The following is a 23951-nucleotide window of genomic DNA, read 5'->3' as shown; positions in this document are numbered from 1 at the left end:
GCAGGCAGCCATGAGCACAGGCTATATTCCTCCTGCTGGGTCAACCCTGTCCCCTACCCACAGCCCCCAGCCCTGGCGAGACAACTCTGCCTTTCCCGTCCCCTGCTCACTGTGCTTCGGGTTCCCATGGCAACCTCATCCTCGGCTCAAGGCAGGAGAGCTGTGAGAGCAGGCAGAGAGAGTCTATGGGGGTGGGGGAAGAGACACAGACAGCCAGGGTCCTCAACTGCAGAGGAACCCACGAAGGCAAAACTAGGAGGCTGTGTGTGCAGGATCCTTGTAGACAATTTAGTTGAGGAAGACAGGTGCCACGGGTTTGTTTTTAGAAGGGAGGATATGCCAGAACGCCAGTGCTGTGCCCCTCCCCCATCCACATGACTGCCTTCCAAGAGGGCTACAATCGATTTGACCTCCTTCCAGAAACAACTGCTGGGAATTCTACCTTTTCCCTCCCTCTCTATCCTCAGGTTGAAGTGCCCCCGCAACCCATTACCCTCAGATCCCAGTTGAGATGAATGGATATATGCCTATCCCAGTGCAGGCGCAAAGGCAGAAGAGGGGTCTCCCGTCCCCAGCTAGTGACCCCACTGGAACCCCAGCCCCACCAACAGACTGGGCCATGGTGAGGGAACGAGGGACCAGGGTGGGGAGAACTGGGTGTCCCAACCCTGGGCTGGAGCCGTGTCCAGAGCACAGCTCTTCTTTGTCCCTTCTGTGGGCCAGCCTGCACCCGGCCCCTTGTTAATCATTCCAAGCAGTGGGCCCTCTGCCGATGCCCCTCCCCACCCTCGATGGCAGTATCAGCTGCTCTGGGAAAGAGAGAGGCATGGAGAGAGCCCACTAGGACAGGAAGTCTGGGGGACAGGACAATCAGGCAGCTGCTGGCAGCAGCCCAGGCCTCTAGGAAAACTGAGAGTCACATAAAGTGATTTCTGGATACACTGTATCCTATGCACATTCTCTCCTGAAACCTGCCACAAGGCTTTGGGCTAAAAAAGGCAGGCGTTATCACTGTGCCCATTTTACAGATAAAGAAACTGAGGCTCAGTGTCAAGGACAGAGATCTGGCCCAATGCACTCTCCCCTATACCACACCTGCCCAGCCAGCTAAGCGCAGGCTGACATCTCTCCCGCACCAGGTGACCGCCTGCCCACTCCCAGCTCTGCGGAAAGATATGCTTGGTTGGGTCGGTAGAGAACTTCCTCTTCTAAACCCAACCAGTTTCCAAGCTTAGCTATTATGAGAGAACCCTCTGGGGTCTCTCAGCCACCCCCAGTCAGAAGCCACCTACTCCTTAAGACATTTCTAACGCAGGTGTCTCAAGAGTCCAGACATGACCTGCGGGAATGCAGGAGAAGGGGGGCTTGCCCCAGAGGACCTCTGAGTCACCTTCCTGCTTGGAGGGGCAATGAGGACAGGGAGAATGCTGAGAAGCTGCAGGGCTCCTGCTATGGGCTTACTGGGGACAGAGATCACTTGTAGGAAGCCCCACTCCCAGTCCCGCCATCAGCTGTGTTCCAGAGGCAGAACAAGAACAGACCAGATATCCTGGAAGCCCAGCTCCCCCTTTCTACAGGCAATCTCGCCTCTTCCAGCCTTGGATCCCTTCAAAAACCACAGCTTTTTGTTCAAGGAGGAACAAAAATACATCAACAAAAGCAACAAGGAGCCTTTGGTTTCACCAAAAGGGGGAGGAAAAAAACCCACAGCCCCTACATCCTGCCTCTGGAAGGAGCTGCTGATTCCCCTGCTGGGAACACTGCCCACGGGCAGGCGGGCAGGGAGGGCTCCCTTCTCACCCAGTTTCTCACCAGTTCCCCAGGCCAAAGGGGCTGAAACGGTGGGGATAGGAAGCAACAAGGAGGCATTGTTTGACCAGAGGGAAAAAAATGAGCAGCCAAAAAGATCAAGGCTAGACATGAAGAAGAACTTACCAGCCCTCAGTGGTCGTAGACAAAATGAAAAATGGCAATACACACACAGAAATGATTCTGCCAAGTCAGGAAAGGCATGGAAACACTGCGCCTCAGTTTCCTCATCTATAAAATGGGCTGTTAGGAAGCAAAGTGATCCCTGAGGTTCCTTGAGGCCCTGACATCTGAGTATAAGGATTTGGGGGTGAGAGAGAGGTAGGGGCTGCCTAGAGGCCACACTGCTCACTGTGGATACCCCTTTGGACTCCCCGCTCCCAAACACAGCACACACACCCATCCCACGCCCTCTCCTGGTGCTACCCCCAGCTCCCCAAGACATCTGATCCCATTTTTCCCAGTCAGAGGCAGAGAACTCTGTGGAGGTGGGAAAGCCCCAGTCCTGGATTTGCCCACTGCTGCCCCATCCCCTAAGAGCAGCTGGGATTCAAGACAGTTTGCTAGAACCCAGAGATACTTCAAGCCCCACCAGCACAGGCCCCACTCCACTCTCTGAGGCCTGGGGAAGGAGTAGGACCACAGTCCCTTGTTCCCCAGAACCAGGGACACCTCCACCCTCCTCAGCCCCTCAGCCCACAGCTCAAGGCAACTGAAGGACAGACCCCTACCACTGCAGTCAGTGAGGAGGGGAAAGGTACAATTGAGCATCCCCCGCTTTCTTCCCCAGCCCATGTCCACCCACTACTTGATACCCCAAAAGCTGGTTCCCCTGGCCTGCAACTCTGCCTCAGGTCTGCAGCCTCTACAGACTCATGGCCCCCGAGGAGAAAGGAACAGGCACGTGTCCCCCTGACCCCCACCCCCACCCCCCTGTCGTCCAGGCTCCTCAACTGTTTGCGTGGAGACAAAGGACCAGGTTTGTTCATGGACCCATCTGCCCCACTTTCAGAAAGAATAGTTTACAAAACAGATCATCGAGGGCATAAATATTCCTATAACAACTGGAATAGGCTCACCCCACCTACTCAGAAGCTTCAAGGGAGAATTTGATTAACAGTGGGCTCTTCCCCCACTGGCTATTATGCAAAAGCAGGCACGCTCCCCTCTACCTTGTCATAGCAAGGCTGAGCGCCTATGGCCTGGGAAGTGTGAACACAAACACAGCCTATACAAGTCCGACACCCTGGCGTTTCTCCCTGGCCCCACAGCTAGCGGTAGCGTGTGTGTCTGGATATGCACAGGCATGTGTGTAAATGTACGTCCTTGGGGGTCCACTACCACCCAGAAGGCCGGCTGTGGGCTCTGGCCTATGTTCTCTCCCCGGCCTCACCCCAGATAAGTCTGGTGCAAAGAGAGAAATACAAGAGGCCTTTTTTGCTGCTTTCAGTCACTTTCCAGAACTTAAATCTCAATCTTGAGAAGCCACTGGAGAGAGACAGACAGCTTTCTTCTTTCTCTTGCCCACCCTTCCTGCAAGACTCTGGCTCAGGGACTAACCAGAGATCGGCAGAACGTAGAGGCCCCCCTGCACACCAAACCTGCACACTCCCTCCCTGGGTGGGCTCAACTCCCTGGCAAAGGGCCGGGGGCCGGGGGCCGGGAGCGATCACCTGTCCCTCTGGGTCCTGAGCGGGGACGTGCTGAAAAGCCAGGCCTGAGCTTCCCAAAGGAAGGCCAGGCTGGCCTTATCCTGGAAACTCCAGGATTCAGGAACTGGAATGTCACTGGGGGATGGAGCCAAAGGCAGGAAGAAAACAGGAAGGGATGAGAGTGAACACTCAACTCCCGTGCCTGGCACATCGCAGGTGCACAAAACTTTTTGGTCTAGCCTCCAGCATCCCTGGGTAGGAATTTTTAACCACGGGAAAACTGAGACCCGGACAGGTCCGGAGGGTGCCCCAAGCAAGCCGGGCCTGCCTCTGGGTTATCCCGGAATCCCCACGTCTGGCTCGCTGGCAAGGACCTGCAGCTCAGCAGACGCCAGCTGAGGGAGTGTGGCTGCCTCGGGCCAGGTGCTACCACAGCGCGAGTGAAACACAGCTGGACCACAAATCCCCCAAGTGTTTGGCCCCTCAACCAGAGTCCTTCCCAGGTAACATCCCAGCTGGGCCAAAGGTCAGCTAGGCGTGGAAGAATAAGGACTGTAAAGGCTCAGGGAACGGAGAGGGGTCAACCTGCTTCTCTGGCTGGAGGCCAGGAGAGAGACGGGGGAATCTCACCCTCGGCAGGTTGGAAGCAGCATCCCAGGAGGGGTGTTTCATTTTCTGCCTTCCCTGGAGCCCCCCCAACCCCTGCAGGAGCTACCCACCCCCACTTGCTGCAGCCTCCCTAGAACAGGGTGAGAAAAGTAAGCTGGGACTTTGGCACTAGACTGAGAACAGGCAGAGAAAACAAGGACAAGCCTCCAATTTCTTTCTTCCGACTCCCAGTGCTTGCTGCATTCTAGGCTACCGGAGTCTTAGGAAGAGACATGAAGAAGGCTTAGTCCCTGCCATCCAATGGGCTCCGGGCTCAGCCAGACTTCTGCCTGGAGGGGCCGAGGCGCAGAAGCTGCCCCCAAAGGAGCCTAGGTGCCCAGAATCTAGCCTGAAGTGGGCCAGCAATCAAGGGGTTAACTGCCCCAGCCTCTGGCTTTGCTGAACCCCACCCTACTCCCCAACAGAGGGAGGAAGTTGCAGAGAATCAGGGCTTGTGTGAGCCTTTAAGAATTTGAAGAATGTCCCATTTCCCTTGGGGGGGGTGGGAGGGGTCGGTAGGGGGAAGGAGACCAGTGGAAGCTAATAGAGGAGAAGGGGCAGCTGAAGGAGGAGCCAGGACAGAGCTGTGACCCTCCCTCTACCCCAGGCAGTCTTCCCAGTGTCCCAATCCCTCCCAGAAGGGAGGTGATGATTCATGGTGCTTCTTGGGCTTGAGATTTTATCAGAAAATCTGTTTTCCCAGCACCTGGTACAGGTTGGCATCTAGCAGCCGGCAGGGCAGGCAGTAAGCGCCTGGTGAACGCTCCAGCCCCAAGGAGATGAGGCTGTGGTATGTGCAGGTGAGGGGAGGGCAGTAAGGGGGAAGACAGCCTTTCACAGGGGTTTAAAGCCCCAACTCCTTTTAGACAGGTCCCAAAGTTCCCCTCCCAGGTGAACTTCAGCTGCAGAAAACCTCCTGACTGAGAATTTAAAAAGAAAAAGGACTCAAGTCAGATCCTGAATCTTTCTGAACACTGATCTTGCCGCCTACTTGCAGTGACTTGACCTTCTGAAGTCCCACCTAGTAGCGTGGCTGTGAGGTCCTACGTGTGCCCTGAGCTGAATGCAAGCAACCTGAAACTGCATGGGATGGGATGGGGGTATCCCCCTGGAATGGGCGACCCCACCTGTACCCACCTCCCCACAGTAGACCAGAGCAAACTCCACTGGAAAAGACATGAATGTCTCCAGCTCCCACCAGGCAGGGAATAGATCTGCCTGGGGCCAGGCCGCTCCCTTCATGCTGCCCCCACTTCTCAAGAAATGACTACTGGGAAGGGCCGTGGCCAGGAACCCCCAGGCCTAGTGCCCAGACCGGCTGGTAGGGGGCAGGGAGAGGAAACAGTCAGGTGCTGTCATGGGGAAAGAAATGTGGAAGGCAAAGTGGAGAACACAACTGGGCAGAAACAGGACTTTTTCTTGAAAGACCATGCTGGATCCCTCTCTCACAGCAGAGTGCGGTGGAAGGAACAAGCTTGCTCTACGGGGTTTGAACTGGCCTGTCACTAGTCATTCATCTTGGGAAAGCCCCGTCCCTTCCTGAAGCTTCAGTTTCCTTCGCTGTAAAATGGGCATATTAACAGCCCTAACTTCATCCAGCTGTGGTGAGGAGGACTCAACATGGTTAAAACATATGGAGCAGAGTGTGGAAATGCTGGGCCATGTCAAGGAAGCACTAGGAGGGAGCCCAATGCCCGCCCAGCCCCCGCCCAAGGCAGGACTCACGCGTTGCAGTAGGGCTTCTTCTCATAGCCCTTGTAGTTCTTCATGTTGAGTGTCATCTTGCAGGTCTCGCAGTGGAAGCATGCTTTATGCCAGAACTGGGGACAGAGGCAGAGGGAGGACATCCGTCAGACACCAGGATTCAGGAAAGGGGCTCAGGCCCCAGGAAGGAGCACTCCATCCGCGGACTGGAACACACCCACACCCCAGGTGAGCTGGGGCCATCTCAGGTCACAGGCTCTGGCCGCTGATGACACCACCCTCCCCTGTCCCATTGGAGCTATCCGAAGGGGGACAAGGGCACACACAAGGTTGAGTGGGGAAGAAGCCAGTTATAATAGTGGCGAGCAGCCCCCAGAAGGTCTGCGCCACTTCCCCCAGACCACTCCCTCTGACCAAGCGGGAGAAGCCTCATTGCTTATGCAAAGCTGCGCCAGGGTTGCTAAGAAGCCGGTGCTGAACGTGAGGGGCAGCTCCTCAGCCTTGACAGAGGAGGAGGGCCCAGCCCCCATGCACCCAGTCCCTCCTAGCTCCCACACCAGGGCCTCCAGACACACCTGGGCCTCCAGACACACCTGGACCTGGGCAATGCGCCAGCCCCAATGCCTCCCCGCTTCCTGAGCGACCCCTGCCCAGACTGGGTGTGGGTGCCCCAGGCTCTAGCCACCACACCCACACGCTTCCCCCATCCCTCAGCTGATCTTCCTCTGAGGCACCGCCCTCCTCTGCTTGGAGGTGGACCCCCCCCCCCCCCGCAATAGTGGACATCAAAGCCCCACCCTGACTAGCTGTGTGACCTTGGTCAGGACCTACTCTGAGCCATTTCTGCGTCTGTAGAATGGAAATCATAATACCCATCTCTCTTGGGATTGTTGAGGTTTAAATGAGAAATCACCTACAGAGCCCTCAGCGTAGCACGTGGCATCCCTACTTACTCGGGTGTCAGGTGCTGGGCGGGGCTTGGCAGCTTGGCGGGAGGTGGGTGTGTCTTGGGGTACAGGTGGGGCTCTGCCGTGCCCAGCCACAGCTACAATGCGTGTGAGTGAGAATGCGTGACAGGGAAGACTCCAGTGAAGCCCAGGGACCCAGAACAGAACAAGGATCCATCCAGCGTGGCTGAGGGAGGGGAAGAGAGTCCAAGACCATAAGGGCAGGGGAACTGATGCAACAGAGGTGAGCCCATCCTGAGAAACACTGATGCTCACGTGAACCCAAGCAAATGAGAGAAATCCGCCCCTGGCAGCCCAGGACGAGGCCCCCGGATCAGCACCCACCAGGAGTCCAGCTTCCAGGACCCCAGAATCCGGGCTGCTGGGGTGACCCAGCTGGCCCGTCCCTGCCCCACTTCCCAGTAGCCAAGGGAGACACTCCTGACCCCTCAAAGAAAGAGGCCAGAAGCCAGGGAAGAGCACAGGGAGACTTTCAAGGTGCCCAGCACACGCCCAGTTCTTGGCCACCTGTCAGGAAATTCCCCCAAGGAGGTGCTTTTCAAAATGGGTTTCCCAACCAAGGGGTGCTTCTAGGACACTTCGGAGAAGGGGACAGAAAAAAGGAAGCTGAGACGTTGGCATACTACCTCCCTCACCCTGGCCCACTTCAACCAGAGGCGATGGGGTAATTTGGGGGATAATCACTTTCTAACAGGGTACTTTCCCCATCAAGGAGACCCAAAGGACTCTCCAGTGGTGGAACAGTAAACAAAGTGACAGGAGAACTGCTCTTTGGGAAGAAGGTCAGCGGGAAATCAGGAAGCAAGGGATGGCTGGTGTAAGCTGGGCCTCCACCCCAACCGGGGCCTATCCCTGAGTCCAGCCCACACTCCTCCCGGTGCAAAACCCCAGCACAGACAACCCACCGGAAAGCTAGAATGGGGTAGTCCCTGCCCCCACCAGCCCGCGAAGTGAAAGCCCCTCTCCCTCCCCCAATGCCTGGGAGGCACTGGCAGAGTGCCCCAGCCCTGTCACCACCCAGTCTGCTGGCCTCTGCCTGCTTAGCTGCACATGTCCCTGCCTGGGCCCCTACCCCCGCAGGGGCCTGCCAGGAAAAACATTCTCTGGAATCCAGACCATGACCCACTTTCACATACACGCAGGCAGGAGTCCGCACTGTCCTAGGCCTGGGGACCTCCGAAGCTGCCCCCGATTGACTTCGGGGAGAGAAGGAGAGAGACACAGACACTTCCACCCTAGCCGACAGCCAGGTCCCCCCCTCCGGAGCCAAGCCCCTTGGGAAGGGGGCAGAGTATACTGGCCAGGCTGGGGTGCAGGGCCAACAGCCAATCCGGGGGTTCCACAAGACACACACACACACACACACACACACACACACCCGCCAGCTGCCACTGGGAGGAAGGGGAGCCCCTGTACAAGGGAACGGTGCCCATTTCCATCGGTAGCTCCTCCCCACCTCACCGCCACCCGCCTTGCTCTCAGCTACACATGTTAGAGGCTGAGGCAGTGGTCATCTGTTCTCTTACGGGGGTCCAGGAACAGAAGAATGAAAACAAGAGTGGACTGAGTACCTTCAGGGTAACTACGGAACTCGGTCTCTGCATCTGTAAAGAGGAACTAAAACTCCTGGTCCCAAAGAGGCGCTGGGAGATGACACAGGCTCCAAGCCTGGCACACTAGCTGCTTCTCATCACTTCCCTCCCCTCTCTGGAGGAGGGCTCCAAGGTTCAAGAAAATCCAGCAGCTCCTGCCATTGTGTCCTTTTGGGGTAGGAAAGCGAGGGGAGCAGGGGCAGAAAATGACAAGTCGTTCAACAGCCCCTTTGGGACAAGCCTGGGCTGGGAACTCTGAGGGGACCCCAAATGAAAAAACCCCATCCCTGTCTCAGTTGGGTCTAGGGAAATAAGTCAATACAACCCCACAATGAACCTCTGTCTGCCTCTTTCCCCTGCCCCACGAGCCCTGTCTCAGAGCAAGAGTCCCCTCTTTCTTTTCAATTTTTTTTTAAAAATCTTTTTTGTATTTTTTGGCCGCACCATGCGGCATGTGGGAATCTTAGTTCCCTGACCAGGGATCGAACCACCGCCCCCTGCCTTGGAAGCACAGAGGCTTAATCACTGGACCACCAGGGAAGTTCAAGAGTCCCCTCTTTCTTAGAGGCCACAGGTAAGAAGATTTCAGAGAAGCATCCTGGGACTCAGGGAGCAAAGTTACCTCTAGGCATGCAACTTGAATCCTCCCTGCTGCCCCAGAAGTCCACTGTTTCCCTCTTCACCAAAAACCAGACCTCTGGTGCCTATTAGAAGCCTCTCAGCCCATCTCCTAGGCTCCAGCATCGCCCTCAACTCTCCCTTGCCTGCAGCTCCAAAGCTGCAACCAACTCCACAGAAAGGCAAACAAAGGCTGATGGGACAGAAGCAAGATCCCCTGCACTTGGGTGAGGCTTGGGCCAGCCCTGTCTCTCTGGAATCACCATGGAGGTGCGGAAGCGGCTGCTCACAGCTCTGGGTGAGGGGGATGCATGAACTTCGGGTCGCTGTGCCTGCAGCCTGGTACCTTGCCCTCTGCACCCGGGCTGCCTATGACTCAGGGTTGGAGTATGAGACCTCTCCCTCCCTTCCTGTCACCCAGGGTTACAGTTTCTCACTCCTCCAGGGGCAACCCTAGCCCCACCCTGCCCAGGTCACCAGCCTAGCTCAGTTGGCCACCTGGGAGGCTGGCTTAAAGGCACAGACCGTGGCTGCACCACCCCAGATTCCTGGTTCAAGAGCCCAGGCCCAGAGCATTCCTCAGGCCAGGGTCAGGAAGGGGAGGGACCACTATTAATGAGATAGTGTAAATAAAAGTACTTTTTGCAAACACAACAGGCAGAAGAGCTGAGCACGAAGAACTTTAGATTTGAATCCCAGCTCTGGCAGAAAGGGGAGTGAGCTACATGACCTGTCTGAGCCTCTGATCATGGGGTTCCTAATTTACAGGAGCGATCACATCTGCTTGGTAAGGCTCCTGCGAAGACTGAGCCTGGCACATTCCGATGAGTCGTAGCTATTATGAATGGATGGTCACGGGATGATCGTGGCGTGCTCTCAGCTAGGAAGTGAGGCACCAGGGCTGCAAGGCCTTTTCTCCTTTTTTGTGTCCAGCCCAGCTTCCCTCTACCTTGCTGCCACCTGTGGGGGCTGAGAGGAGGGTGGTTCAGACAGCCAGAGGCAGAGAACTCTCCCAATGGGGGAGTCCGGGGAACTAGCAGCTCACCAATCCTCCACCCTTCCCAAATGCCTCCACCTGTGTTCAGGAGCCCGGCGAAAGCAAGCCAGGGCAGACGGACATGGCAAGACTCTTGACAATGCAGGTCCCCAGATACGACTGCTTCCTCACAGGGTCTAGGACAAAACTCCACCTCCCTCAAAATGTAGAGGACCTTGTGAGACACAGCTCCTCTCCCTCCCCAAAGGCCCTGCAGCAGCCCCTGAGAGTGCCTGGCACAAAGTAGATGCTCAATAAATACTTGTTGAATGAATGAGTGATGTCACCCTGTTTCTCCCCCAACTCTGATCCCTTAAGTCCTCTGGGGAAGCAAATCTCGACCTCAAACACCAGCAATACATATTTATTCAGCACACAGAGCACACGGGGTATGGCAGGTTGAGGGCAGGGTGGCCATCAGAGGTGACATAGCTTTTAACCCAGCTAAGTCTTTCAGGGAGGAGAAAAGGCTAACACCAAGGACATAGCTTGTGCTCTGGGTCATGTCGTGTCGTAGGGAAATTGCAGTGAAACAGGCAAGTCTAATTTGACTCTCTCCTGTTGTAAAGGGGAAGCCTTGAGAAGTTGGTTAGCAACTGTATCTGTGGGACCGAAGGTTCCCCCTCAGGTCTCAGTCCTCCAGGCACCAGGTCCCCATTCCAAGTGCCTGCCCTTACTACCTGAAGGGGGTTGGGAGGAATAGGTCTGATACCTGGATATTCCAGGCCTCCTGCTCAGTGCAGGGGTGAGGTCTCCCCAGGGCCACCTCCTGTAAGGAGAGTTCTAAAAAGAGAGAGGAATCACGAACTCTCACTTCCCAGGGCAACCTCCACCTGAATGTCCTCTTTCTGCGAGGGCAAGAGAACAGCTGGGGAGGGCACCTTGAAGGATCCCTGCACCACTCCCCTCTGACTCCAAAGGTGTGGGGCTGGAGAGAGTACCCTAGCAAGGTAGGCAGGGTACAGCCTATACCACATGCCCTTCCGGGCACTTTAGTGCACTTCCCCACCTTCAAGGAAAAGACATTACCATACCCATTTGATAGATGGTGAATACTGAGGCCTAGAGCCATTCGTAGAGCTGGCAGGAGCAGACCTGGAACTAGGACCAAGTCTCCCAACTCCCAGGCTAGCAATCCCTCCATCATATATTGCTTCTGTCTTATGTGGGTGGAAAGTGGCCACAGCCTCTTCCCAGTTCATAACCGTGCAGAAGAAGGAGCGCACAGGGAACTCAAGATGCAAAGACCAAAATCCCTATCACCGGGGAAGGGCAAAAACACCAGTGTGCAAGGACAGAAAGCTCTCAGGTCCTGCCTGCAAGCTCAAATCCTGCCTTCCGGCATGGTCATTGAGAAGGTCAGTACCCACATCCCTTGTACCCATAACATGGCCTTCCTCTCCACCTGCCCAGCCAGGCCCAGGACTGTGAAACAGCAGCAGCCCCATATGCCCCTTTCCTCCAAGAGCAATTTCAAATGTATCTCAGAACCTTAGAACCCCACCCCCTCACCCTGACTCAGAGACTAAAGGTCACTGAGGAAGCACCAACCCCAAGGTGGAGGGGAAAGACAAAAGTAACCAACGAACTACCCTTTCCCAAACAAAACCTGGCTTCAGGTGGGCTCTGCACCCCTCTTCCATCCCATGCCCCCCAGCCCCTGCCAGTCCAGACAGGAAGGAGGGAATCTTTGGACTTGGAGCCAGCTTTAGGAGGTGGATGACAGCTTTAGGAGGTGGATGACAGGCACGATGAGGAGGGGGACAAAATCACACAGGCTTCTCCTCCAGACTGGGGAGGGGATGCAGAGAGGAGGTGGATTTTGCCTTAGGATCTTCGGGAGATTAAAAGAGGCCAGGATCCTACCCCAAACTGCCGGAAATACCCAGTTCTACTCTCCGCCCCCCTCCAAAAGTATAATGGCAACCAGATGAACGAGTCCAGCATGATTGGGGCGGGGGGAGGAGGAAGACGCATAAGGGCCCCCAGGGGACAGTGAATTTCCAGAAGGCCACCTTCCCATCCCCCTAACACCTCCCCCTTTTCTTGGTTTCCCCTGAACTCAGCCAACCCCACCCTCCACTGGGGAAACCTGCTTTGAAAAGTTAGCTCTTTGTTCTACAAGCTGGACTCAGCCTCTGAGCACAATTTCAGATTTCTGTGAAGCGACCCCCACCCACCCTACTCCAGCACGCGACCCCTCCCCGGTCCGGCTGGGCGGACCTGCACTGGGAGTTGGCTTCCAATTTGAGGTGGGGGCTGGGAAGGTACGGAGGACGTCTGCTAGTCCATTAACCGCTGACCCACCAAGAGAACTGCATGTCGTGCAAAAAAGGGGTCTCGCAGTGGGGCTTGGGGCCTTATCCGAAGGCCAGTTCACCAGATGCAACACTCGCCGGCTGATAGCCCCCGCCCTCCAGTCTCCAGGCCAGGAAGCCCGGCCATTCGCCGCCGGAGCGGACGGTTTCGCTGGGGCCCCCAACCTCTGCCCCGCCCCCCCCGCCGCCCCCTCCCCCAGCGCCCAGCGCTTCCGCCTACTTGGCGCTAGGCGAGGCGGGGAGAGGGAGCGGCCGTCTCCTCTCACTCTCCCGGCTCTAGGGGGCGGGACTGCACCCCTAACCTTCCCTCACTCCCCACCCCCACTCCGGAGCCTGGCTTCCCTACTCCACCCGCGTCCTCCCAACCCCTGGGCACAGAGCCCACTCTTCTCCAGTAGTGGCTGCCCGCCACGCGTGGACTCCTTGCCTTGCCCCGATCTCCTGGTTTCCAGACTGGGGTCTGTCCCCACACCCCACGACACCGTCCTCCCTCCCTCCCTCCTCCCAGGATCGCGGGGATGAGGCGGCATAGACCCAGCCCCGCTCTCCTCCCCCGATCTGGAGAGCACTGTTCGGGGATTGCAAAGACGCGCCTCCGGGTCCCGCGTCTTACCTTATCCAGACAGTTCACCTTCTCCGTAGGGTACACGATCTTGCCGCACCGGGCGCAGTTGGGATTCATGGCTCCGGGAAAGGCTAGGGCGGGGACGCCGGAGCTCGCGCACGTTCTTTCCCCGCAGCGAGCTGGCGGGAGACGGCCGAGGCTGCAACTGCACAGGAGACGGCGACGGCGACGGCGGCTGGAGCTAGGGAACTGGCCTCCGCCTCCGCCCTCCTTCCCCTAATAAACACAGCGGGGAGGAGGGGCTGTACCGGGGCGGGGACGCGCCGCGGGCGCGGGCAGGGGCGCGCGCGGCGAGGCGCGCTCGCCGGGCGACCCGGGGCTGCGCGGGGGCGGGTTCCGGGGACGACTGCGGGCCCGGGGGTACGCGCCTAGGTGAGCTCCCAATGAGAAGGAGCCCTGGAGAGATAGGCCCGGAGGCTAGGCGCGGACAGACGACCTTGCCCAGGGTACTTCCGGCGGGGCGGAGCCGATCTGGCTGCACATCTGGGCGTCTGGGCTGCAGGAGGCGGGCAAACCCCTCGCACCCCTCCAGGGTGGGGTTTGAGCCCACCCGAACACCAAATCAGATTCTCCAGATTTGGAGACTTCCTTTGCACCCGTTGGTACCCGGCGAGAACCTGCGGAGCGAACGGGAAGCCCCTGCTCCGCCCCCATTAGCCTTCCCCTGTAACATCCTTTCCCACATTTGTAGGGCGGAACCAGTCCCTCCCGCCAGGACTCAGCGCCTCGCAGCTCGAGTTAGGTTTTCCTTCCCCGCGCCTCTGCCGTGCAGCTTTCCTGTGGTTCCCCGGATCCGGGGGCCTTCTGCTTTCTGCTTGGCCCCTTTTCCTCTTTCGTTCCTTTCTCCATATCCTTACCCTCCACCTTTGGTGTAGCGTTGACTTAACGCCCAAAAGAGCAGTATCCAAGCCCAAAGACGGCGTGGGGGTATAGCTCAGTGGTAGAGCATTTGACTGCAGATCAAGAGGTCCCTGGTTCAAATCCGGGTGCCCCCTCGAAGCTTTTTCCTAAACTTATGTAACTAATATAATTCATTCTTGACTCATATTTTAACCTTGGGTTCTAGGTTAAAGAAAGCAGAGAAAAGCTATTTAAAAATTCCTTCCTCATTTTCCAACACGTAACGGAAAGCTTTCGCTTTATTTCGTACTCCGCAGGAGGAGGGAGTGGGTACAGGCACAAATCAGATACAAAAGCTGCAGGTCCCCCACTACCCACGCCAGCGGTATCCGCTGCAGCCTCAGGGGTGTCAGGCAGTTCCAGGAGCTGGTTCAAGAGACAAGACTCCCCCAGTTCGTGTTCAGTTTTGGGTGGGTGCTGGGTCAAGGGAAGGAAACCACAGACACAGACTTTCTCCAACTTAAACTTCTTCTTCATTACAGGTGACAGGCGCATGCCGTGTTCACCTTTCCCTATTGCTCATGCCACCAGCAGAGTGAAAGCACTTCGAGAACGTGGAAATGGCCAATGCCGACCCAAAAGTTCATTTACAAAAATAAAGTTACATCCGGATGTAAACTGATATAAACTAATGTAGTGCTTCTCAAACTTGAGCTTGCGTCAGAATTACCTGGAGAGTTTGTTAAAGCACCTCCCGGTTTCTGATTCTCTTGGCCTGGAGTGGGACCCCGAGAATGTGCATTTTTAACAAGTTCCCAGGGAATGCTGATGCTGCTGGACCACACTTTGAGAACCACTGAACAAATAATAAAAGGCCATCAAGTTTCATAACCTAAAGACGGGGACAGATATCTATTGGCTGCGTGACTGACAGTATCACTGTTGGATCCGAGGAAAACGAGAAGGGAGCAAGGCCTCTCGACTAGGTTTTGCCCAAAAAAAGGAAAAAAGAAAGGATAGTGGGAGAGGCATGCTTCTTCAGACAGGAGGCGGTTGTGATATTTTAAACTCGGAATTTGGTTGTGTCAGCCCTCGGGCCCCAGGGGAATACTACTCGAATGCATTTTTTCCCCACGGCTCCATTACTGTGCGATGCGTCGCGAAGCTGGACATGGCGATTAAACAGATCTGCTGCTGTGCGGTGCAAAGCCCAGACCCGAGAAATAACTAAATTTCACCCCTTTCCTGGACACCAGTCCTCAATCTCACCACCTGTAGGTGTAACGGGCCAAAGCCCTGCCTTTGAACTCATAAAAGAAGGAGAAAGCTATCCACTTTTCACCCTCCTTCTTACATCTATGCTGTGTCCCATTAAAACTTCGCCACTATATAAACCTTCTGAACTTGGATTCTCTTCTAATCTGCCTGGTCAGAGTATGAACTAGGCAAATAATATTGCCCCGCCCCAACATTCCATCACCCACCCACCCCGCAAAGAAACTGTAATTAACATTAAACCAGTAAGTCTTGAAGGGTCTCAGGGACTGGAATGGTCTCACCCTTCTTTCTGCCTGCTCAGGCTTCTTGCACTGAGTGGGAGTATTCAGTTGAAACATGGTAGAGTCACCCCTGTGCGACTTCTGGGGAGAGAAAAATTCACCAGGTGCAAGAGGATCCTCTTTGGATCCTGGATTCAGAAACCTCAGACTCCTGAGTTATTCGAGGTTAAACCTGAGTGTCTGTGAAAACAGACAGGTAGACAAGGGGGCACCCGGATTTGAACCGAGGACCTCTTGATCTGCAGTCAAATGCTCTACCACTGAGCTATACCCCCTCTACACCCAGAATATTGGTAAATTCTTTTAAATCCATTCCAAATTTTTCCTTCTGAAATATCCAAAATAGTGTCTTCTTGTTACATGATACTGAATTTAGTAATAACGAGTTTAAAAAGACTAACTAAAAACGTGGAATTTTGAAAACATGTGAACTTAGGTACCAATCAGCCTTTCCTAGGTTCAATTCTTTATCCACAATCCCACTCATCTCTTCACCCTAAGAAGTCAGAGAAGAGCTTCTTGCAAAACTGAATAGAGAATCCTTTCCCCTGGTCTCTCTAAAAAGAATGCAAACACCAGCTGAACAGACATCTCCACTGAGAGACTTTCCTGGGCTGTATCTCTAGTGGTCTCTCTCTCTTTTTATGGAGCAAGTACTATGTGCCCCACTCTAAGTGCAGAACATACTTTCAAATAGAAAGACACACAGGTTCTCAGTCTCACTGAGTTTAAAATCTAGTGGAGTCAGAATAGAAACAAATGAACAAATGAATAAACAAGGAAATGCCCAGTAGTAATAAGGGAAGTGACTAAAATGAAAAACAAGACGGTGTCTTAGGGAGGTCCAGGGGGGTATTTCAAGGTGGATAGTCATGGAAAACTTTTCTTGCAGGTGAGTTTGGAGTTAAGATGTGAATGATATGAAAGAGACAGCCATTTGCCCAGCCCATCTGTCAGGGGCAGGCATTCCAGCTAAAGGAAATGGCCACTGCAAAGGCCCTAGGGCCAGAGTAGCTGGAGGAACATGAAACAGGGGAGAGTGATTCAAGAGAGCTGGAGAAGTAGCCAGAGATCCTTATAGGCCCAAGCAAGGAGTTTGGATTTTATTCCAAATGGATGAAAAGCCAGCCGTTGGGACAGTTTTGAGCAGAGGGACTGGAAACCATCATTCACGCTATTGTGGGGGAGATTTACAGGGAGTGAAGAATAGAAACAGAGAATACATACAATGGAATACTATTCAGCCTTAAAAAGAAGGAAATTTTGCAGTATGCAACAACGGGACATTATGCTAAGTGAAATAAGCCAATCATAGAAAGGCAAATACTGCATGATTCTACTTACATGAGGTACCTAAAACAATCAAACTTATAGAAGCAGAGAGTAGAATGGTGGTTGCCAGGGATGAGGAGAGAGAAATTGGGAGTTGCTAATCAATGCGTACACAGTTTCAGTTATACAACATGAATACGTCTTAGAGAGCTGCTGTTGAACGCCGTGCCTATAGTTAACAGCATTGTATTGTACACTTAAAAATCTGTTAAGAGGGTAGATCTCATGTTAAGTGTTCTTACCACAATAAAGGAAAAGAAGAAAAGTGGACACAATAAAATTTTTAAAAAGAGAGAGAGAAAGGTTAGGTAGGATTCTATTGCAACAGTGCAAGTGAGAGATGGTAGCGATGTCTGAGACGACAGTGACGTATTAGTTTCCTGTTGCTGCTGTAACAAATTACCACATACTTATTTGCTTAAAACAACACAAATGTATTATTACCTTACAGTTCTGGAGGTCAGAATTCCAAAATCAATTTTACTGGACTAAATCAAGGTGCTGGTATGCCCGCATTTCTTCTGGAGGTTTTAGAGTAGAATCAGTTTCCTTGACTTTTGTAGGTTGTAGAGTCCGCCAGCATTTCTTGGCTCATGGCCCCTTCCTCCATCTTCATAGCCAGGGTTGCATCTCCTCACCTTCTGATCTCTGCTCCTATCCTCACGTCTCTCCCTCTCTGACTCTGATCCTCCTGCCTCCCTCTTATAAGGACTCTTCTAATTACTCAGATAATCCAGGATAATGTCCCCACCCCAAGACCCTTAATCACATACTAGGAAAGTCCCTTTTATTATGTAAGGTAACATATTCACAAGGGCCTTGGGATGTGGACATATTTGGAGGCCCATTTTTTAGCTTATCCACAGGGGGCAACAGCAGAACTAGAGAGGAGAGCAGGCATCCAGATTGACCATGGCAGGGGAGCCATGTCCTTCCTGTACACTGGATGGCTTGAGAAAGATGAGGGAAAGAGAAGAATCAAGAATTACTCTTCTTTAGAGTCACTGTTGGTGGGAAAGTAAATTGCTGCAGCCACTATGAAAAACAGTATGGAGGTGCCTCAAAAAACTAAAAATAGAGTTGCCATATGATCCAGCAATCCCATTCCTGGGCATATATCTGGACAAAGCTATATTCAAAAGATACATGCACCCCTGTGTTCATAGCAGCACTATTCACAATAGCAAAGACATGGAAACAACCTAAATGTCCATCGACAGATGACTGGATAAAGAGATGTGGTACATATATACAATAGAATACTACTCAGCCATAAAAAGAATGAATAATGCCATTTGCAGCAACATGGATGGACCTAGAGATTACCATACTAAGTAAAATCAGAAACAGAAAGACGAATACCATATGATATCACTTATTTGTGGAATCTAAAATATGACACAAATGAACTTACCTAGGAAACAGAAGCAGACTCACAGACGTAGAGAACAGACCTGTGGTTGCCCAAGGGGCGGGGGAGGGATGGCTTGGGAGTTTAGGATTAGCAGATGCAAACTATTATATATAGAATGGATAAACAACAAGGTCCTACTGTGTAACACAGGGAACTATATTCAGTATCCTGTAATAAACCATAATGGAAAAGAATGTGAAAAAATATATTAAAATATATGTATAACTGGATCACTTTGCTGTACACCTGAAACTAACACAAAATTGTACATCAACTATATTTATTTATTGATTGATTGATCAATATATAGTTTTACCAAGTGAATCTCTATGTTGAAGGTATCTAGTCAAATCTTGCCAATAGTAGACATTATTTTAAAGAAATACACTAATAGCTGCCCCCCCAAAAAAAACATGTTGTTATTTTACTTATTAGACATTACAGTGTCTTCCTTTGTTATATTACAAAGCTCTTAGGCTCTAAGTTAATTAAAGTATGAGATGGGCAGAAAAATAATTGGAATGGGTAAAAAAAATTTAATGTAGCATATTACAGACATGGCATTTCAAGTCATTTATGAGGAGAATTTTTCCAATGGTTTTCAAAGCACTCCCTGGAGCCTCTCCTGTAGAGAGGGGGGGAATGGGGGTAGGGAGTGTTGCCAGGTTGGAATAACTCTCATCCTTCACCATTTGAACCAAATTTAACTGTTTTACATAGTGAACTTATTGGTAAGTTGATCTGAAGGGTTCTGGACCTAGGATCCTGTACTGCCAGCAGACTCTGGTCACTAAGCCCTTCCTCTCCCTAGACATTCCAGAGCTGTCACTGATGCTCTCTGGAAAGAGTCACGCTGTCATCAGGATAGAAAGACTCTGAGGAGTCCTTCTTCACCGAGAGCCTTTCATTCCCTTTCCCTTCTAGGAGTCGTGAACTTCAGAACCTCTGCCTCCGACACCCACTCCTTTTAATTCTCCAACTATACTTTAATAAAATAATTTTTTAAAAAAGAATAACTCTTCTTTTTTGTCTTCACTATCTGGGTGGATGTGGTTTCCTGAGATAAAGAACTGAGAAAGGAGTAAGTTTAGGGAAAACAAGAACAGAAACAACCCCTCAAGTGTTTCTTTTTAAAGCTCTGAAACAGAACATAATAAAGTACAACCTCCTATCCTCATAGACTTCACATTCTAGTGTGAGATCAATATGCTAAGTTTGAGGTGCCCTGTAGACATTTAAGTGGAGATGTTAAGTATGCAGGTGGAGATCCAGTTAATTCTGAAGTTCAGGGAAATGTCTAGGTTGGAAACATAATTTGGGGAGTTGTCAGTGTATAATTGGTAGCTGGTGAAAGAGGGAGTCAATCCCAGAAGTGCGCTAGATTCGACTCATACTGGCTTGTGAGAACCAATTGTTAAATTTTCAGGAATTTTTAAAGCCAGTTGACTTCACTGGAAATTAACAGGTGGGCGAATTTGCACTACGGGAATTGGCAAATGCTAATAATCAGGTCCCCCGGAGCCAGTCGTCAGCCATTTATCAGCACAACCCTGCTCCTAACTGATTCTGACTTTCTCCAGAAAGGAAGAGGCCAGCTCTTCAGCACTCTCTGTGGAGGAAAGATAAGGTGTAGAAGGTTTGAGACTGGAGAACGTATGTGAAATAGTCATTTTGGAGTGTGAGAAAGTGAACCTAGTCAGTCAGTGGTGGAAGAGTAATAAACAGGGAGACTGTCTGAGGTTGGTGGAGCGACCCAGACTTCTGAGCTCTCCCCTAACAACATTTTGCTGCTTGGGTGCAAGCTTGGTAGAATGCCACAGTTGAGTTTAATTAGGTTTGGCTGATAGGTACCACCCAGGGCTTATAGTGAACCAGGCACTGTGCCACTGTGGGGAATACAAAAAGAAATGCAACATGATCCCTGCCCTCAAGGAACTTACAGTCTAGTTGGAGAAACAAGATACATACTCCAAGGGGAAAAAAATACCTGACAGTCGAGAGAGTAAATGTAGAGAGTAACAGAACTATGGAGACAGGTTATTGATAAGGAGAGAAATGAAGTCACAGACTTTCTTAAAAATTGGTAGTGAGAAAGAAGAAATGGACAGGTGATAACAGATAAAGGGAAGATTTTCCAGTCTAGGGAAAGCCTGTTGATGTTTGAAGGAGCCAAGCGAGTGGAAGAGACTGAAGGTGCTGGAGAGAATGGAGATACTGCGGGCACGTCTGGTACAAGAGCAGGGGTGTCTTGGGAAGGACAAGGGAAGCACTTCCTCTCCCGTGCAAAGCACAGGCTGGGGATCCAGTGCAGCTCGGGGTGCAGGCAGAGAGAATGGAAATTAGACTTAAAGAATTCCAAGATGCCAGAGGTACAAGAGGTTGTTGTTGTTGAAGGAGAGAAATCCCATCGCACACCCCACAGGACCTTCAAGCCCAGCTCAGACTGGACTTCGCCCTCCCCTTCTACCACCTGGGTGCGAATTGCCTTTTCTCTTGGTTCTTTAGCATCACCCCAGGAAACCCGAAGCAATTGGTCATACATATCAAACTACTGTTAGTCACCAATGCACTGTCTGGTCAGTAAACACTACAAATAAGCTGTAATCTCCTACTTGCCAGCAGAGGGGGTATAGCTCAGGGGTAGAGCATTTGACTGCAGATCAAGAGGTCCCCGGTTCAAATCCGGGTGCCCCCTTGTGCTTCCCTTTTAAACCTTAAATCATCCCAAAGACGGTACAAAAGAAAGGTGGTACTAACTAAGCGAATATTTGGTCATTCTTGAGTGTTTTCTGGGAATACAAAAAGTAATAAACTACAGCATCGTAGATTTTATATTCCAATGAGGTCAACGCGCAAAGGAATTTCCTGTGTTCTCTGTCTCTACGTCAATGGTTCTCAGTCTGTGGTTTGGGAGTTGAATTCTTGGAGGTCTGCCTGTGAGACACTTTCTACGTAGGAAAAAAGAATTTATTTCATACTTCGTTACCTGTTTCATTCTTATCCATTCATGAGTACAGTGGAGCTTTCCAGAGGCTACATGATGTCACAACAGACTAAATGTGGAAACATGAAAATCCAGCTGTCTTTCATTAAGCCAGATATTAAAGGGATTTCTAAAAGAACGTAAAGCAAAGCTACTCTTCTCATTATTTTAAAAATTTAAATACAGTTCTTTTTCATTTTAAAATGTTATGTCTTTTAACAGGCAGTGGATTTATTACCTTAAACATTTCACAATTTAAATTTCTAATCTGGTAAATGTCAATAGATATAACTGTATAAACAAAACCTCTTTGGAGTTCTCAATACCTTACGAATGTCAAGAATATTCAGACAAAGATATTTGAGAACGACTGCTCTAAGTAAAGAGGTGGTTTGGGGAAGAGCATGCTGGGCTTGTGAAATGGCACAGGGAAGAGATGGCTTGTTCAAAAATACATGACATCGAAAAGAGTTTTGAAGAACACGTAGTGGATAAAGCAAGAAAGAGTCCTGAAATCCTAAGCAGTTTGGTGTTTCTGGAGTGCGAAGTGTAAGAGGCGAGGTGATGGGAGATGAGTCCAGGGAGAAGGTAAGCCATTTCAGGAAGAGACTCCAATGCCATGCTAAGGAGCTTGGACTTTATTCCACAGGCACTAGAGGGCCAGTACAGGCTTTTAAGCAACTCAGAGGTTATGGTCAGACCATTTGGAGGCTGTTGCAATAGCTTTGAACCAAGGGCAGACTTTTAGATGCATGGACAGAAAAATTAGTAGCACCAACCAAGACAACTAATATAGGCAGAAAAGCACAATTTCTGGGAAAATCATGATTTCGGCTTTGGATGTCACGTTGGAAGTGCCTGTGGGGTGGAGGTGTCCCAGTCATTGGTTCCATACATTGGCTAGAGCTAAGCAGAAATGTCTGGGCTGGAGATACAGACTTGGGAGTTCTCAGCATATTGATGGTAATGGAAGCTACTGGGTGACGTGATCACTCAGGGAAATACACTGAGAAGGGACAATGAGTAAGGAGGAGAGAGCAATACAACAGAGTGGCTTAGAGTCTGTGCTTTGGAATCAGCCAGACTCAGGGTGCCATTCCATCTCTACCTTTCATGATCTGTGTGATCTTGGACACATGGCTTAACTTTTCTATTTCTCAGTTTTCTCATCTGAAAATGAGAAGAATAATACCTAAATCACAGGGTTGTGGGGCGGATTCAAGAAGTCACATTCCTGTAAAATGCTTGACTCAATGGCTGGTACTTAGTAGCACTCCAAAAATAGTAATTTCTATTATTATTAGCATCATGGAAACCATGGGTGAAGAGTGTCAAGAAGATGGGAAGGGCCCCAGGGTGAAACGTTGTGAGGTCAAGTAAGATGAAGACTGAGGAGGGTCCTTGGATTTTGGAAAGAGTAGGTCATGGTGACCTTTCTAGTATAATTTTTCAGTATATATAATTTCTAGTATAATTTCAGTCATGTAGTGAGGACATAAACTACGCTACAGGGGTTCAAGGAACATGTGCATGCAGGAAGTAAGGAAATAGAGACAGATCATTCCCAGACCTTTGGTTTTCATGGACCACTGAAATTACAAAGAGAAAAAAAAGGGCAGTGTTGGGATGGTAGAAAGTTGACAGTTGGCATAGGAACATTTAAAAATTTTTTTTTTTGCGGTACGCAGGCCTCTTACTGTTGTGACCTCTCCCGTTGCGGAGCACAGGCTCCGGACACCCAGGCTCAGCAGCCATGGCTCACGGGACCAGCCGCTCCGCAGCACGTGGGATCTTCCCGAACCGGGGCACAAACCCATGTCCCCTACATCGGAAGGTGGACTCCCAACCACTGCGCCACCAGGGAAGCCCGAAAGGAACATTTTTAACAAGAAAGATGAAAGAAGATAATCCCAGAATAATAGGCAGTCCTTTAAATTGAGTAAATGGAGCTTTATAAGAAACACTGTGTTTTCCAAATATTTCTAATTTTGCCATAGATGAATAAAAATTCCTTCACACAAGGATGCTGACGTATGGAGACCATAGAGGTAGACTTCTTCATTTGTCTACTATAGAGATAGACTTCTTCAATCACTCAGCATGTATTTACTGAGCCAGGCCCTATGCTGAATGCTGGGGATATACCACTGAACACAAAGGAGAACATGGACTCAGCCTTTAATGGAGCATATAGACTAGTTGGGGGAGATCGTTATTCAACAAAGTCATCAAATATATATTGAAGAATTGAAATAAACAGTAAGAAGGAAAAGTACTATGTAAAAGAGGTCAGGGTAGAATTTCCCTAAGGAAAAGATATTTAAGCTGAGATCTGAAAAATCAGTACACGTGAAATACATGACACGGGTAGGCAGGGTAGAGTATTCCAAGCATGTGTGAGGCCTATGGGTATTCAGGAACATGGATGGTATCTGGCACCAAAACGTCAACCCTGCAGAGCAAGACAGAGCACAGTGCAAGATGAGGTTAAGAGGTAGGACAATGATCAGGGCCTAGTAGGCTGTGATATGGATTTTAACTTTGATTCTGAGAGTACAGAAACCATTGGAGGATTTTCAGGAGAGTGACATAGTAATGTTTACATTTCTGAAAAATTATTTCTGGCCATTGTATGAAGAGTGAGTGGATGGAGGGGGGAGAAATAGAGGTCAAGGGACATGTTGGGAAGCTTCAGAAATAGTTTAGGCAAGAGATGGAGGTGACTAGGTCCAGAGCATTAGCAGAGGAGATGGAGAGAAGTGGATATATTTGAGAGACATTGAGAAGGCAGACTGAAGAGAAATGGACAGAAATCCCAGAGGGACACCTGGATGGATGCTAGTTTCATTTATC

The 23951-nt window shown here is 51.0% G+C and overlaps 1 protein-coding gene and 3 non-coding genes across 4 annotated transcripts in view; 2 read left to right on the top strand and 2 right to left on the bottom strand.

Annotated features, from left to right (window-relative positions):
* LASP1 (LIM and SH3 protein 1) overlaps positions 1-13157 on the bottom strand; it is a 40445-nt gene extending 27288 nt beyond the window's left edge. The window contains exons 1-2 of the mRNA XM_032615595.1: positions 12959-13157; positions 5835-5929 (exon numbers count right to left, since the gene is read on the bottom strand). Of these exons, the coding sequence (XP_032471486.1) occupies positions 5835-5929; positions 12959-13027 (164 nt within the window). The 5' untranslated portion in view covers positions 13028-13157. The remainder of the gene's footprint in view (positions 1-5834; positions 5930-12958) is intronic.
* A 736-nt stretch (positions 13158-13893) lies between these two features.
* Positions 13894-13965, top strand: TRNAC-GCA. The gene has a single exon. It is a non-coding gene; the product is annotated as a tRNA-Cys (tRNA).
* A 1607-nt stretch (positions 13966-15572) lies between these two features.
* On the bottom strand, positions 15573-15644 carry TRNAC-GCA. Its single transcript has one exon. It is a non-coding gene; the product is annotated as a tRNA-Cys (tRNA).
* A 5094-nt stretch (positions 15645-20738) lies between these two features.
* Positions 20739-20810, top strand: TRNAC-GCA. Its single transcript has one exon. It is a non-coding gene; the product is annotated as a tRNA-Cys (tRNA).
* Positions 20811-23951: the final 3141 nt, after the last annotated feature.

The sequence above is a fragment of the Phocoena sinus genome, chromosome 20 (genome assembly GCF_008692025.1).
Source record: "Phocoena sinus isolate mPhoSin1 chromosome 20, mPhoSin1.pri, whole genome shotgun sequence".
Lineage (NCBI taxonomy): Eukaryota > Metazoa > Chordata > Mammalia > Artiodactyla > Phocoenidae > Phocoena > Phocoena sinus.
The sequence above is the reverse complement of the archived record's forward strand: the minus strand, read 5'-3'. Positions and strand labels throughout refer to the sequence as shown.